This window comes from Beta vulgaris, chromosome 8 (genome assembly GCF_026745355.1).
Source record: "Beta vulgaris subsp. vulgaris cultivar EL10 chromosome 8, EL10.2, whole genome shotgun sequence".
Taxonomy (NCBI): Eukaryota; Viridiplantae; Streptophyta; class Magnoliopsida; order Caryophyllales; family Amaranthaceae; genus Beta; species Beta vulgaris.
In genome coordinates this window covers 32,409,813-32,425,102 of record NC_079209.1, presented here as the reverse complement: position 1 = coordinate 32,425,102, position 15,290 = coordinate 32,409,813, and the positions used below count along the sequence as shown (strand labels likewise).

Here is a 15,290-nt window from a genome sequence, read left to right as displayed (position 1 = left end):
CCACCCCCTGCACTTCCCTCCTGCCCTGTCTTGCCCCCACCCAGCCCACCCCTTCACTTCCTTGCACCCCCATCCCCAGCCCACCATCTGCCAACCGCTTCACCCAGCAGCCCCCACCACCCCACGCCCACCCAAAACCTCCCTTCGACACAAAAAAAAAACCCGATGAAATTGCAATAATATATGACAAGTTTGTGAACGTAATAATTAACTTCAAATATATATTTAACTAGCCTTATATGCACGCGATGCGTGCGAAATTATTTTTGAAATTTAATTAGTTGCGAAATTATATTTAGAAAAATTATTTGATCTAAGGCAAAAAAACATTCATGATGTAACAATATAATAACAAAATTAGTAAATGAAATATCAATTGTTTCAACTATGTAATTTGTTTTGATGGTGCTTGGTTAACCACATGCACTCTTCAGCCCAGTCGACATGCAACACGTAGCTAACAGTATAAGAATGATGTGGATTGAACTCTTCAATAGGTGGAGGTATAATCCAAGAGAAGGATTTTTTTCCAAGTTTAGAAAATATCATCTCCATGACTCGGGTGCGTCCATTTGGCTGCATTAAAAAAAACAACCGTACAATTATTTTGAAAGCAATGCAAGCTAGTTTGTGATAGATGATAACCTGTTGAAGTAATAATTTTATCTCCGTAGCTGGGCATCTCAAAATGTTTTGTGCAAGATCATGAAGCATTGTGACCTTTAAACAACCACTTATATCACATGTTATAAACCGGAATAACAATCTGTTAATAAGAAAGATAAGTTTATTAGATTAAATAAAGATTAATTTTTTTTTTGATAGAGCTCAAAATAAGTTCTAGAATTATACCTTGGAATGGTTAGAACATTCGTAAGATCGCAAGACTCACATTTGGGAACCCCTTGGAAAATAACCACCTTTTTGAGACAACGATGACATGCTTCATATATGAAATTGTCAGCCTGCTCTAGATGACACACATTGGCAATAACTCGACAATATTGTACCTGCAAGATGATTCAAAGTTATTTATTCATGTATAGGTTTATTGTAGTTTTAAAAAGGAAAATTAAGGGTTTCATTACATTTCTCACGGCATAGAAGGTAGCTAATCGTATCCGAGGAGCATTTGAAATATCAATAAATGATTGTAAGGAGAGAGGAGTGGAGCGAAACCCCGCAACCCTTTTTTTCGCTAATTTATTCGATTCATACCTATAAATTTAGAAGATTAAATTAGTCAATAAAAAATTAGTAAGTCAAGATACACATTGCTATAATCATCTTGTGAATACCATGTAGATAAGGAAGTAGTTACGTTATCTACTTTGTTAACATAAAGCCTGGAGTAAAATCCTGTTGTAAGATATGTCCGACCTATATTTAAGAGACACATCCAAAATCACTATCACGTATTAATATGATAATTTTAAATATGAAAATAAAATTCTAAATACTAATAATTCATGTAGATCAATAGTATACCACGAAAGCTCTTTACATGTAAACCACATGCAAAAAGAATTGGACAAAAATTAGAGTCAGTATTAAGATGCCCATCTCCAAGTATGTGCACAAAATCATTCCAAAGAGTTAACTTAATAGTTGTCCAACTGCAATTAGGAAATAGGATTAGTGTTAGGAACAATCTCTATTAAATGATTACAAAGATGGTTTACAACTAAGATTTAATTTCTTGGAATATACTTACGTTTTATCCATTATCGCGAAATCTCTTTTAGCTGAGTGTTCTCCAACATACTCAATTGGTGAAGCATACAGAACTAATCCTATTGCATCTTTAAAATATAAAATTAAGTAAGTAAAGTTAGCTTCCTTAAAGCAAAGAATTTTAATGTAAATAGATGGTTAGTAAAGTACCGAAGACCATATCAGTACGATTGGCATGAACATGGAACTGATTGAAAGCAACTAAATTGTAGAAGAATGAAGGAATTGCAGTGTCATCATGCTCTTCACGTATCACAATTGTTTCTGCTGCTATCGTCATTTGTTTCCAGTTTGGGACGATATTATTGCTCTCATCGGCGGGCACTACTTGCACCCCACGGAGTACATAAACAAATCCCTCGTGAAACTTTCCTATGAAGTGTTCAACATGAGGCGAGAATATAGTGCATTGTATGCACTCACCCTATCATCAAAACCAAAATGGAAGTTGATAAGAGTGTATTGTATCATTGTAAGATAAATTATAAAACATTATTTAAAATTTATTTTACCTCGACATCAATGAAAAGCATTTTCCATATCTGCTTAGTTGTTCCGCGGTGATTGTAATTGAATATGTCGTAGTTACGAACTAACCGAGCCCTGACATTATAACGTCGAACCCCGAAAGGATATAAATGCATAAAGGGTGGATAATGGAACTTCATCCTGAAAAAAAAATGTTAGAGATAAAAATGAGGTTATAAGAACATGACTAACATCTCTAGTTGTATACCCACATCACATTACAATATGTTTAGGTTATGAAATAAATCATTATCATAATGATGCAATTAATCGATGCGCTTACGATATGAACATGAGATTATTATGAAGTAAGTCATAACAGTAAAGTACATAAATTGAGTAGAATCATGATTATTTTTCAATCAGTTACATTGTGCTATTGTTACAAAGTGGTATTTCAAGATTGTACACATTGAATACAACTATTCAGAAGACGATAAAACTCTTTTATATACACTGTTCTTGTTACAAAGTGGTATTTAATGATTGTACACATCCCATACAACTATTCAGAAGGTAGTAAAACTTCTTTATATACAATCTTCTTTGTAAACACCCCTTGATGTCCTTGTACTTTTCCCTTTTTTACTACAATCTTTGTTGTATTCTCTGAGGTCCCTCGTGATAATGCCCCATAGAGCTGGCCGTGGCTGAATACATGATCTGGTAGGTATATGCCTACATGGGGTATAGTTTGCCCCTGAGACTTGTTTATTGTCAAGGCAAAACTAACTTTTACTGGAAATTGCTTTCGAACCAGCTCAAATGGCAACTTTATATCTTCAGCACTCTTCAACGGAATTCTGGGCAGGAAAACTCTATTTCCCCTGGAATGCCCTGTTAAAATCTCAGCATCTATAAAATGGTTGTTGAGTGAACGACATAGCAACCGTGTTCCATTGCAAAGGCCATTCTTAGGATCGATGTTTCTTAAAAGCCTTAAAGGTACCCCAGGTTTCAGAGTGAGAGCATGAGGAGGCAATCCCGAAGCTGAAATTGAATTCAAAAACTCTTGCTGGTACAAATTTCTCCTATCTTCGGGAACAGAATCAATCGAATAGTATGTTTTTCCTTCTCCAAGAAACTTCTCAACAACCTTATCATTTATCTTGTCAGCATCTTCGTTAAGGGGTGTAATGATGGCCTTGTCAACCATATAATTTCCTTCTCCCACATGCTGACTTAGATTTGGAAAAACCTGGTCAATCAACATTTCAATCGAGACATCATCAATTGATGGTATGACCATATGGTTTGGCAATTTTATCATTTGATCTGACACGGTAGGTTCATCTCCGTTGCCAATTGAGAACAATCGAGTAGCAAATGTGTTGTCATCTCTTGATCTCATATTTTCCCTCAAATGCAAAATATTTACGTGTCTCCAAATAGGGGACTTGACAAAGGATGCATCTATCATCTGAGTCCTTGTTCCGTTTCGAACCACTGGTAACACTTGTCTGAAATCACCACCAAACACAATAATTTTTCCCCCAAACGGTAAGTCGTTTTCCATTAAATCTCTCAGTGATCGGTCAACAGCTTCAAATTGATACCTGTGTGTCATTGGAGCCTCATCCCATATAATTATGGTATAGTGTTTTAGAATAGTGGCAGTTTTGGAACGCTTCGTGAATGAGCAAGTTGAGTTGCTATCAGGCTGCAATGGAAGCTGAAAAGTCGAGTGCGATGTTCTTCCCTGATGCAACAACGTTGCTGCAATACCAGATGTTGTCGTGGGAACAACAATTTCACCTCTTCCTTTTACGGTAGCTAGAAGTGCTCTGTATAAGAATGTTTTGCCTGTACCTCTTGGGCCATCAACGAAAAAAGCTCCTCCAGCTTTTGAAGTGACAACATCCATAATTGTGTCGAACGCATGTCGTTGGTCACTATTAAGATTGTTTACACACATCATATCCTCTTCTGGAACTGGCACAGAAAAGTACTCCTCCATGATTGCAGGAAGATCGTCGATGTCCTCAGTTCTTTCTGGTAAACTTGGCAACTCTGTGAAGTCAGAAATTGTTTTTCGCAGTGGTCGTAATAAACGGTCTAAGTCTTGCAAAAGCTTGTGAGTGAGAACATCATTGTTAGTTGTCGTGCTTGAAGATGGATAATCCTCAACCATGAAGGTGAAGAACTCGTCCCATAGGGCACGTAATCCAGATGGTTGACAGTATACCAATATGGTTGCAAATAATCTTCGCAATGATGATGGCATTCTTACAGTAGATGCTTCCAGAAGACACTGACGGATGCTTTCATCACTCTCAATTAGACCGAGGGATTCCGCAGCAGCTCGGAATGTTGGTTTTGTGATACCATTAATTGTTCTTAAATCTTCAAATGATTGAGGACCTCGCACATGGTTGAGCATTAATCTCAAGTAAAATCTCTCTCCTTCAAGTGGAGAAGCTACATACAATCGGCCCATAACCCGCTGATTACTTCTCCTTCGCTGCCACTCAGACGAAGACTTAAGCCACCTGTAATGCTCTGGAAATTCTCTTTAAAGATATCTTCTTGCACCTGGATCAGTTTCATTCATCTTGAAGAACTGTGTTAGCATTGTTTTCGAGTTTCTCGGGTCTTCTAATACATTTGAGATTAGGTTGTTCCCTTCGAATCTCACTTGATGCATGTTTGGCAAATGGACTTGCAAACGATCGACAACTGGACACATTCGAGTCAAAGGGAATTTGTAAAAATTTTCCAAAAAGCTTCGGGTGCACAAATCCATCTTGCGTCCACATACTGTGCAACCTCATCACCATTTTTAACTTCCATGGATACTCTATCTGAACCCTTATGTATATATTTGTAGAGATATTTGACACACTTAATGCTACTGCATATCTCTACATTGATGTGACAATCATATTTTTGGAGCAAAAATGGATTATAGGGAACTACCCATCGGTTGTCTACATTGATCCGAGAATATTAGCGCAATGGAACAGGTGGACGATCTTGTCGGCGACGGTATAGAGGTTATGAGTCATTTCCCTGCATTGTTGCATCATTAAAGGACTTGGGAAATCCTTTCTTACAACTCCCTTGTTTCATGCATGAAGAAACTCTATTCTGAATACCACATGGATTATGAATCATGTGTTTTAGAACTCTATTGTACAGTTCTAGTTCTTGTTGTTCATGTGGTATTTCTGCTCTCACAATCATGTCGTAGTCATCAAGAGTTGTTAGCTTGTCATTTTGGTCTAGGATCAACAACATATGAACATGGGGAAGACCCCTCTTTTGGAATTCAACAACATATACATAAGCAACCACCTTTCCAAGGATCCCCTTTCTAGAACATCTTTTTTTAACTCTTCAAATTTGGCATGAAATACCCTTGCTATGAGATCTGGGCGATCATTTGATACTTGTCCAGACAATAATTCTGATTGTATTTCAGACCAAGATGGATTGCATGTCATTGTCAAAAATATATCTGGTTTGCCGAATTTCTGTACCAACGCCATAGCATCTTGGTACCTCTGGTGCATATCACGTGGGCTTCCTACGAATGAAGACGGTAATATAGTCCATCGACCAACATTATCTGCATATGAGAATTTAAAGATAGAAAATTTAATGTTCATTGAAGTGACCGGTTTAAGTGCGAAGATAGTTGGTTAGGTAAATCAAACTGCACCTGTATTGTGCTCTCCAGCATTTAGAGAATCCTCTAAACCTTTATACAAATAAGCATGTATCATGTCTTGATTGAGTGCAATCCATCTCAAGCTGGATGCTTGCATTTTCACGCAATTATCAACAACATATTGTTGTAGCAGACGACCGCCTCTTAAGAGTAGAGAATCAAGATGTTGCCTCATCTAAGAAATAAATCAAATGGTTTTTGTTAGAATGATATGACCACAAAAAATATAGGAAAATGAGTCATACACATGGCCAACCCAATATAATTTTCACCTGAAACATGTATGCGTAGAATTCCCGACATGCCAGCTTTCTGCCATTAGTAGTACGACTGTTTATATCCCAACCATAAGAGCCATAAGGAAATAAGAGGGGATACTGTAGTGGGTCATAATAACCCGCGGTATCTTTGATATGCATCAACCGTCCACTGACAGACTCTATCATAATATCTCGCTCTTTTAGGTTAGCCATGTCATCCCCTCCAACGACGACTGCTGCCACCTGGGATGCCGAAGGCATTGAGTATTGATGATTATTGGCAGGTTGCTCTTTGATGACAAACTTGCAATCTTGTATGTCATTACATTGTGCAAGATGACGAAGATTATGGACAAAAGGATTATGAGCATTCAAAATATGCTTAATTCTGTCAATGATGTCAATCCGTAATGAGGAATTTTCAGCTGCACGGTTTTCATTTTCATGATCAGTGTCATAAATGTAGAGTTGAAGGAACCGAGGACGATCATTTGAGTTCAAAGGCAGTAGACCACCAATGCGGTGATAAATTGACATTTGAGCACGCTAAGTGTATACACCTCGACAGGCATTGGCCAATTCGTCGTCTATTTCTACTCCCATTGAAGTGAACGCAAAAACATGGTTATACTTACGGATGTTTTGTCTAAAATGATTACCATCATCCGATTGATCAGAGTATATGTGAAGTAAATCAGATGACAAAGGTAAATCAGGTAGATTAACCTTCCCATTTAAGCAGCATAGTTCAGGACTCTCAGACCGGAACAGGCGTGCTTGACAGTGTGGACATATTGTCATCGTAGGCAAGTTGAATATGGGCACCCCTTCTGACTCAGTGTAATTTCTTGCACAATTTCGATAACCTCGTCTCCCCACTTTCCAGACCCTTATATCGTCAGAGTTGAGACCTGGCCTATCGTTGGCATTGGATATGTTGTGGAGACCAATATCTAATAATTGATCGGGCAAACAACTTTCACTTTCTATTTCAGGTAAGTGTGAAATGTCTATTGCGTCTGATACAGAATTCGATATATTTGCATTGGTTGTGCTACTTTCTCCAACACAAAAGAATCGATTGGGCAAGTTGCTTCCATTTGCGAAATCCCCATTACTTTCAATGACCATTTGATTTTGAAATTCAATGTCGGTGCGCATGTTGAGTGAACGGAGTTCACCAATTGGGTGTGCTGCATGATTAAAAATAAGATTTATATTCTGATTACACTAAATGGTCGTCTGTCACTACTTGTAATATATTTACTTTAGAGCTCTTACAATCATGTGTTCCTCGTCCATCTCCATTGACAATGTGATCATAGTTAGTAATGTCTGCCATGGACCTTCTAACATTTGGAGTGTTTGAAGAATCATTCGGATTTTGAATAATGAAATGACCTTCTACAGAGGTTATTTGAGGTTGATTTTCGTGAGAATCAACTACGTTGTCTTCACTTCTACTGGCATAAGTAGATCGCCTTTTTGCATTCTCGTGTCCTCTTTGTTCAATTGTAAGAGACTGTCTTTGACGTCTTTTCTTATCACTCCATTTCCTCCTTTGTTGTTGCATTTTTTATCTTTCATTTTCATCCATTATGAAATTACAAATAACAATCTTAACTTTGTTACTATAAACAGATTAGTGTGATAGTATTTTATATAATTAGGTTCTTAGGTTATAAGCTATGTATTGTCATATCACTATTATTTGCCGAAAAATTCCTATCCAAGTTTAACTTTAAATTTTAAGGTTTAATAGCTTAACTTCTAACTTGTTTAGCAATGATAACCCTAAATTTGATAATTTATAATTTTGTTAATTTGTTAATCTTATAATGTAATTATTGATATCGAAATTATGTGGATTCTTATAGGAATTTGACGTCTTGTATTTTAGCCTGATTCTAGAAAATATGATTTATCACTATTAGAAATGAGTAAAAGAAATAATCTTAAACTTTTTATATAGTCCCTTTGAATGGTAATTTATAGGTTTATGTCATTAGTTTTAATTAGATATCATTACATGGGAGTTTGGATGTATTTTTTTTGCTTTTCTTTTCTTTATTCTATTTTTTGGTGTCCTCCTGGTAGTTCATAGGTTTATGTTTGACATGACAGTAAAATATAACTTTTCAGGACTACTAGAATTACAACTAATTAGAGTTAGGTTCCGAGCAGTGTTGTTCTTTATACTACATGTTGTCTACAATAGTTACCTTTAGAATAGAGATATTAATATGATTACCCATATTTGATATATAATTAATTTTTTAAATATATTTTTATCTTCTAATCTAAGTATCACTTTTAAGAACTAATAAAGCTACTTGTACTTTAGTATACTAGCATGATCCTAATAACCTTATTGTATGGGTTCTTGTAGGAATTTTACGTCTTTTATTTTAAACTTTGTTTCGTGCTAATAATAATGTTTTAACATATGCATAATCGTTTTATAATCCGTTTAGGCAAAACAAATTTGAAATATGATTATTTCATATTTAAAAATATTATGAAACAAAAACATAATGTTACAACATATATGTCAATCGTGAGATAGAGAGGCAATAAAAATGTGAATCTCTACAATAATAAGATCATATTAGCTAACTATTTAATAACATTGAATGGATTCTACCCAATTCGGCCCATTTATAAACATTAGAAATCGAGAGCCCATTTCCCTCTTTAATTATCTCCGCCTCTACCACCCCAATTCAGCACATTTCTCTTTAACCCCCCATGTAATTGCCTTTTGTCGTCTACCACCAAGCAACCAATCTCCTTCTTTAATTATCTCCTCCCCTACCAAATTCAGCACATCTCTCTTTAAACCCCCCCCCCTCTAATTGCGTCCAGATCTTTTACAAAGAAGAGATTGAATATGCAATTCAACAATGGCGTCGCGATTTTGGTTACATGCTTACTCAATCAATCTCCGCATTCAATCCATCAACTTATTATTTATTTATTTATTTATTCAATTTTCTAAAACTTACACAATCAATTTTAATTTTTAATCACTACTTGCCAAGATCTTATTTTCTCATATACCAACAAACCATTTGTGGAGTAGGCAAGTCAAAACATAATGGGTTGGCCCACAACAACAATTGAAAGCATCTTGTTGGATTTGAAGCTACGTGGGTCCCAAAAATTTTCACCTCTTTTCTTGAAATCTTCATCTAGTAGTCACATTTTCTTTTCTTTTTTCACTCCCTTTGGTGATAATTTAATACTCCCTCTCACATTTGACCTGTTTTGATTTTATTGTTCTGCCATCATCTTGCTTTTTTACTACTTATCTTCCTTTACTTTTTTTGGGTTCTTTCTTTCTCCCAATTCCAAACAACAGCAAACTTCCAGAGCTTCAAAATTTCGGTGATGTTCAAATCGAGTTCATTTCCCTGTTTAGACCTCTCCTTCCTCAATTTCCCCCAAATTCAACAATGGCATTCTCTGCAATTCTTCGTAATTCCGCAAAAAAGACGGCCCCTTTCGCCGCCCGTATGATCGGATCTCAGAGCAACTGTAAATCTTCCGCCGCCGTATTCTCCGCCGTCAAACGCGCCACTGTCTCTCCTCGATTATTTCACTCTGTATTTAGTTATAATTTGTTTTTGTTTTCGGCGAATCAAACAACCGAGATAATTGAAGGTGGAGGAAGAAAAAATGGGAGAAGAAAATGAGAATTCTAATTGCAATTTAGGTGAGTTTGAAATCTCTTTGCATGCTAGTAAAATACAAAGTAAAATGCAAAAAATTTAGTTCTTGCAGTTTTTCAGTTTTATTTTCGTTTTCTTTTTCAAATCTGAATAAATAATCTTGGAAAATGATAGGAAATCTTTTTTTATAATAGGAGATTCGCAAAACATCAGTTTTGGGAAATGAAGTTTTTTTCGGAAATTCGTTTTTGAAAAATTAATTACGGAAAATATTTTTTTTTAATAGGAAAATAGCAAATCATCTGTTTTGGCATTGAAAAATGAAGTTTTTTTTCGGAAATTCGTTTTTATAAAAGAATTGTGAAAAGCTTTTTTTAATAGACACTGTAATTTAGTTCATTTTTTTATAACAGGAAAATCGCAAAACACTGTAATTATTAAAAGTTATTTTTCAATCAAAGACAGTTACTGTAATTGAAGCCAAAAGTTGTTTTTTTTTTCATTCACTTTATTCTAAGTTAGAAATGAATGGATAATCATGTAGGTGATTGAGTAGAAATATTATCTAAAATCACATTGATAATACAAAGACCAAGTGATTGATTAAGAATTACCTTTTAGCGACTTCCCCTGTTAGTATATTGATCCTCCTATTTTGGTTCGATTATATGCTCCTATTTTGGTTCGATTATATGCTCAATTTTGCCTGACTTTGCGCGTCTTCTGAACTTCACTGTGTATTTTGGCGAAAACAATTGGAAATGAATGATGTATTTAGAAACATATCATGTATATTTTTTTATGAGTATGTCATTGTAAATTTTTAATTACCTTGTATTGATGAAAACAATTGGTATTATGATTTATGGTATTCTGATTGGCGCTTGTGAAACTCAAAGTAGCCTGTATGGAAAAGAGCTATGTATTAATAACTTAGAATGTATAATTTTTATGAAGAAATCATTGTAATTACCTTGTAGTGTGTCAAAACAATTGGTATTGTGAAATGTGGTTTGTTGATGTTGTTATGTTGTTCACAGAATCAACAAGTAGAACTGAAGTGGAATAGAATTGAGAAATGAAAGAATCAAAAGTGTAGAGGCTGCCGAGTTGTTTTGCAGTTATCCCCTCTTATTTGGGGGATTTAATTAGGTGGTTATTTGTTAAGTTTGCAGTTTGTGTGTAATTATGGTTTTTTGTTTTTTAATTACCGAGTTGTGTTGCAGTTGGTTTGCAGTTGGTTTTTTGTTTTTGTTTTGTTTCTTGTTTCTATTTTTTGTGCAGTTTGTGTGTAATTTTTATTTTTGGTTTTGTTTTTTAATTGACGTTTTGTGTTGCAGTTGGATGGTTTTTTTTTATTTTGTTATTTTTTCTTTTTTCTATTTTTGGTGTCCCCCCCTAGTTGCCTTATAGAATAGAGATAATGTAAAAAGTGTACATAAAATTGATATAAACTAGTAGATTCGAGCTAAAATGTATCAAAAGCAATCATCGGTACTGTGGGACGCCAACTTATCCCGAACTTCATGTATTTCTTCTTTGGTGAAGGCCCTCAAACTTTGGGGCTTTTGGACGAAAGTGGGTTCTTTGTGTAGAGGAGGAGAAAAAATGAAAGTTTTGTGAAGCAAGTGAGTGAAAATGTTGAGAAATGAATGAGGTATGGAGGTTTAAAGGTTGAGTTTTAATGAAGTTTATAGAGCGAAAAGGGGGTTTGAATGAGAATGAATGAGTGAAAGGTTGGGGAAAGTGAGTGAGTGAGCGAGAAGGGGGGTGAATGAAGATATAAGGGAGAGTGGACGGATGGGAACAGGGGGTTAATTAAAATAAAACACGTGCCAAACACAAAAGACAATGTAGGGGTGTGTCAACGAGCTGGAGCGCCCGCTCCAAGCCTGGAGCGGAGCACTCCTTGAACGCTCCCCAAACGCTCCAACATTCTGCTTCCCTTCCTTCTATTTGAGGGGGACGGAGTGCCCGCTACAGTTTTAGAGGAGCGTCCGCTCCTCTTGTGGAGCTCCCATCTTATGCAGGACTTGCTTGAGAGGTTGGTTAATATAGACGAAGATACTATGGGCTAGAAAGTATGGTGTTAGCTTCGGGCTGGCCACACTAGTGGAATAATAAGGAAGGGATGCGGTTCGAAAGGCCCTTAGGGCTCCATTTTTTGACAGCAGGCCTTCAACATAAAGGAAGGGTTGCGGTTTTACACACAAACACAACCCTTCGTAGCAAGAAGGGCTACATATTGGGACTAAAAACGCAACCCTTCTTCAAGTGAAGGGCTGCGTTTTTAGTCCCAAAGCGCAGCCCTTCGAGACCAAAAGGGTTGCGTTTTATAAACCGCAGCCCTTCTTAAGTGAGGGTTGCGTTTTATCCAAACACAGCCCTTTGAGTTAAGAGGCTGCGATTTTAATCCTAAAATACAACCCTTTGAGTTAAGAGGCTACAACCCTTTTAGACCCGAAGGGTTGCGTTTAATAAACCGCAACGCTTCTTATTGTGAAGGGCAGTGGTTTTAATCCTAAAACGCATCCCTTTGAGTTAAGAAGGGCCGCGTTTTAAGATTAAAATTGCTGCCCTTCATATTATTTTATGTTTAAAAAAAAATAAATCTGATGCAGCAGCCCCCTTCCCACCCCTGCCAGCAGCCCCCTTCCCACCCAAGCCCACCCCCGCCCACCCTTCCCACTCCAGCCAGCAGCCCTGCCCGCCCCCTTCACTCCCCTGCACCCCTCCACACCCCCTTCACTCCCCTGCACCCCTGCACACCTCCTTCACTTTCGTGCACCTCTGCACACCCCCTTCACTCCCCTACACCCCTGCACTCCCCTGCCAGAAGCCCTGCCCACACCCAGGCCCACCCCTGCCAGCAGCCCTGCCCACTCCCCCCACCCTCTGCCCACCCCCTGCAATTCCCTCCTTCCCTGTCCTGCCCCCACCCAGCCCACCCCCTTCACTCCCCTGCACCCCTATCCCTAGCCAACCCTCTGCCAACCCCTTCACCCAGCAGCCCCCACCACCCCAACCCCACCGAAAACCTCCCTTCGAAAAAAAAAAAACCCGATGAAATTGCAATAATATATGACAAGTTTTTGAACGTAATAATTAACTTTAAATATATATTTAATAATGTAAAAAGTGTACATAGAATTGATACAAACTAGTAGATTCGGGCTAAAATATATCAAAAGCAATCATCGGTAATGTGGGACGCCAACTTATCCCGAACATCATGTATTTCTACTTTGGTGAAGGCCCTCAAACTTTGGGGCTTTTGGACGAAAGTAGGTTCTTTGTGTAGAGGAGGAGAAAAAATGAAGGTTTTGTGAAAGAAGTGAGTGAAAATATTGAGAAATGAAGGAGGTATGGAGGTTTGAAGGTTGAGTTTTAATGAAGTTTAGAGAGAGAAAAGGGGCTTTGAATGAGAATGAATGAATGAAAGGTTGGGGAAAGTGAGTGAGTGAGAAGGGGGGTGAATGAAGATGCAAGGGAGAGTGGACGAATGGGAACAGGGGCTTAATTAATATAAAAAACACGTGCCAAAGACAAAAGATAACGTAGGGGGGTGTCAACGAGCTGGAGCGGAGCACTCCTTGAACGCTCCCCAAACTCTCCAACATTATGCTTCCCTTCCTTCTTTTTGCCGGGGACGGAGTGGCCGCTACAGTTTTAGAGGAGCCTCCGCTCCTCTTGTGGAGCTCCCATCTTATGCAGGACTTGCTTCAGAGGTTGGTTAGTATAGACGAGGATACTATGGGCAAGAAAGTATGGTGTTAGCTTCGGGCTGGCCACACTAGTGGAATAATAAGGAAGGGATGCGGTTCGAAAGACCCTTAGGGCTGTATTTTTTGACAGCAGCCCTTCAACATAAAGGAAGGGCTGCGGTTTTACACACAAACACAACCCTTCGTAGCTAGAAGGGCTACATTTTGGGACAAAAAATGCAACCCTTCATCAAGTGAAGGGCTACGTTTTTAGTCCCAAAGCGCAGCCCTTCGAGACGAAAAGGGTTGCGTTTTATAAACCGCAACCCTTCTTAAGGTGAGGGTTGCGGTTTTAATCCTAAAACGCAGCCCTTTGAGTTAAGAGGTTGCGATTTTAATCCTAAAATACAGCCCTTTTAGTTAAGAGGCTACAACCCTTTTAGACCCGAAGGGTTGCGTTTAATAAACCGCAACGCTTCTTATTGTGAAGGGCAGTGGTTTTAATCCTAAAACGCAACCCTTTGAGTTAAGAAGGGCCGCGTTTTAAGATTAAACATGCTGCCCTTCATATTATATTATTTTTTTTAAAAAAAATTAATCTGATGCAGCAGCCCCCTTCCACCCCAGCCCACCCCTGCCATCAGCCCCCTTCCCACCCCAGCCCACCCCCACCCACCTTTCCCACTCTAGCCAGCAGCCCTGTCCACCCCCTTCACTCCCCTTCACTCCCCTGCACCCCTCCACACCCCTTTCACTCCCCTGCACCTCTGCACACCTCCTTCACTTCCGTGCACCTCTGCACACCCCTTTCAATCCCCTGCAATCCCCCCCTGCCAGAAGCCCTGGCCACACCCAAGCGTACCCCTGCCAGCAGCCCTGCCCACTCCCCCACCCAAAACCTCCCTTCGACACAAAAAAAAAACCCGATGAAATTGCAATAATATATGATAAGTTTTTGAACGTAATAATTAACTTTAAATATCTATTTAATAATGTAAAAAGTGTACATAGAATTGATACAAACTAGTAGATTCAGGCTAAAATGTATCAAAAGCAATCATCGGTAATGTGGGATGCCAACTTATCCCGAACTTCATGTATTTTTTCTTTGGTGAAAGCCCTCAAACTTTGGGGCTTTTGGACGAAAGTGAGTTCTTTGTGTAGAGGAGGAGAAAAAATGATGGTTTTGTGAAGGAAGTGAGTGAAAATGTTGAAAAATGAAGGAAGTATGGAGGTTTGAAGGTTGAATTTTAATGAAGTTTAGAGAGAGAAAAGGGGGTTTGAATGAGAATGAATGAGTGAAAGGTTGGGGAAAGTGAGTGAGTGAGAAGGGGGGTGAATGAAGATGTAAGGGAGAGTGGACGGATGGGAACAAGGGGTTAACTAAAAAAAACATGTGCCAAACACGAAAGACAATGAAGGGGCGTGGCGCTCTAGCTAAAAGGGAGCGCCCGATCCAAGCCTAGCTTCCTTTAAAAAGAGGTTTATTCGAAATTTCTCAACAATCATGTCACATATCATTGAATTGATGAAAACATGGGAGCTTTCATGGAATACTCATGCTCAAAGGGAGTTTGGAGAGGTGAAAGAGAAGTTATGCAACGCTCCTATTCTTCCTTTGCCAGATTTCAACAAGTTGTTCGAACTTGATTGTGATGCTAGTGGAGTTGGTGTTGTGATCAAAGCCAGTTCTTTAACATCAATGGGTCTCTGACCAAGGAAC

The 15,290-nt window shown here is 38.2% G+C and overlaps 2 protein-coding genes across 2 annotated transcripts; both read right to left on the bottom strand.

The window, feature by feature from the left end:
• Positions 1-381: 381 nt before the first annotated feature.
• LOC130589885 (uncharacterized) lies at positions 382-2,014 on the bottom strand. Its single transcript, XM_057391515.1, has 8 exons — positions 1,885-2,014; positions 1,715-1,793; positions 1,489-1,616; positions 1,299-1,380; positions 1,098-1,218; positions 853-1,010; positions 646-766; positions 382-576 (listed from the first exon to the last, which is right to left on the bottom strand). Exons 1-8 carry the CDS (start codon positions 2,012-2,014, stop codon positions 382-384), a joined length of 1,014 nt encoding a protein of 337 aa, XP_057247498.1.
• Positions 2,015-2,767: 753 nt separating this feature from the next.
• On the bottom strand, positions 2,768-4,699 carry LOC104901240 (uncharacterized). The gene has a single exon (XM_010688790.3). The coding sequence runs from the start codon at positions 4,697-4,699 to the stop codon at positions 2,768-2,770; it is 1,932 nt and encodes a 643-aa protein (XP_010687092.3).
• Positions 4,700-15,290: the final 10,591 nt, after the last annotated feature.

Coding starts and splice junctions, on each gene's coding strand:
- LOC130589885 (XM_057391515.1), bottom strand. CDS start 2,014: ATGACGATAGCAGCAGAAACAATTGTGATACGTGAAGAGCATGATGAC. Junction 1,219..1,298: donor ACTACTTCCTTATCTACATG/GTATTCACAAGA, acceptor CTAAATTTATAG/GTATGAATCGAATAAATTAG. Junction 1,011..1,097: donor GATTAGCTACCTTCTATGCC/GTGAGAAATGTA, acceptor ATCATCTTGCAG/GTACAATATTGTCGAGTTAT.
- LOC104901240 (XM_010688790.3), bottom strand. CDS start 4,699: ATGGGCCGATTGTATGTAGCTTCTCCACTTGAAGGAGAGAGATTTTAC.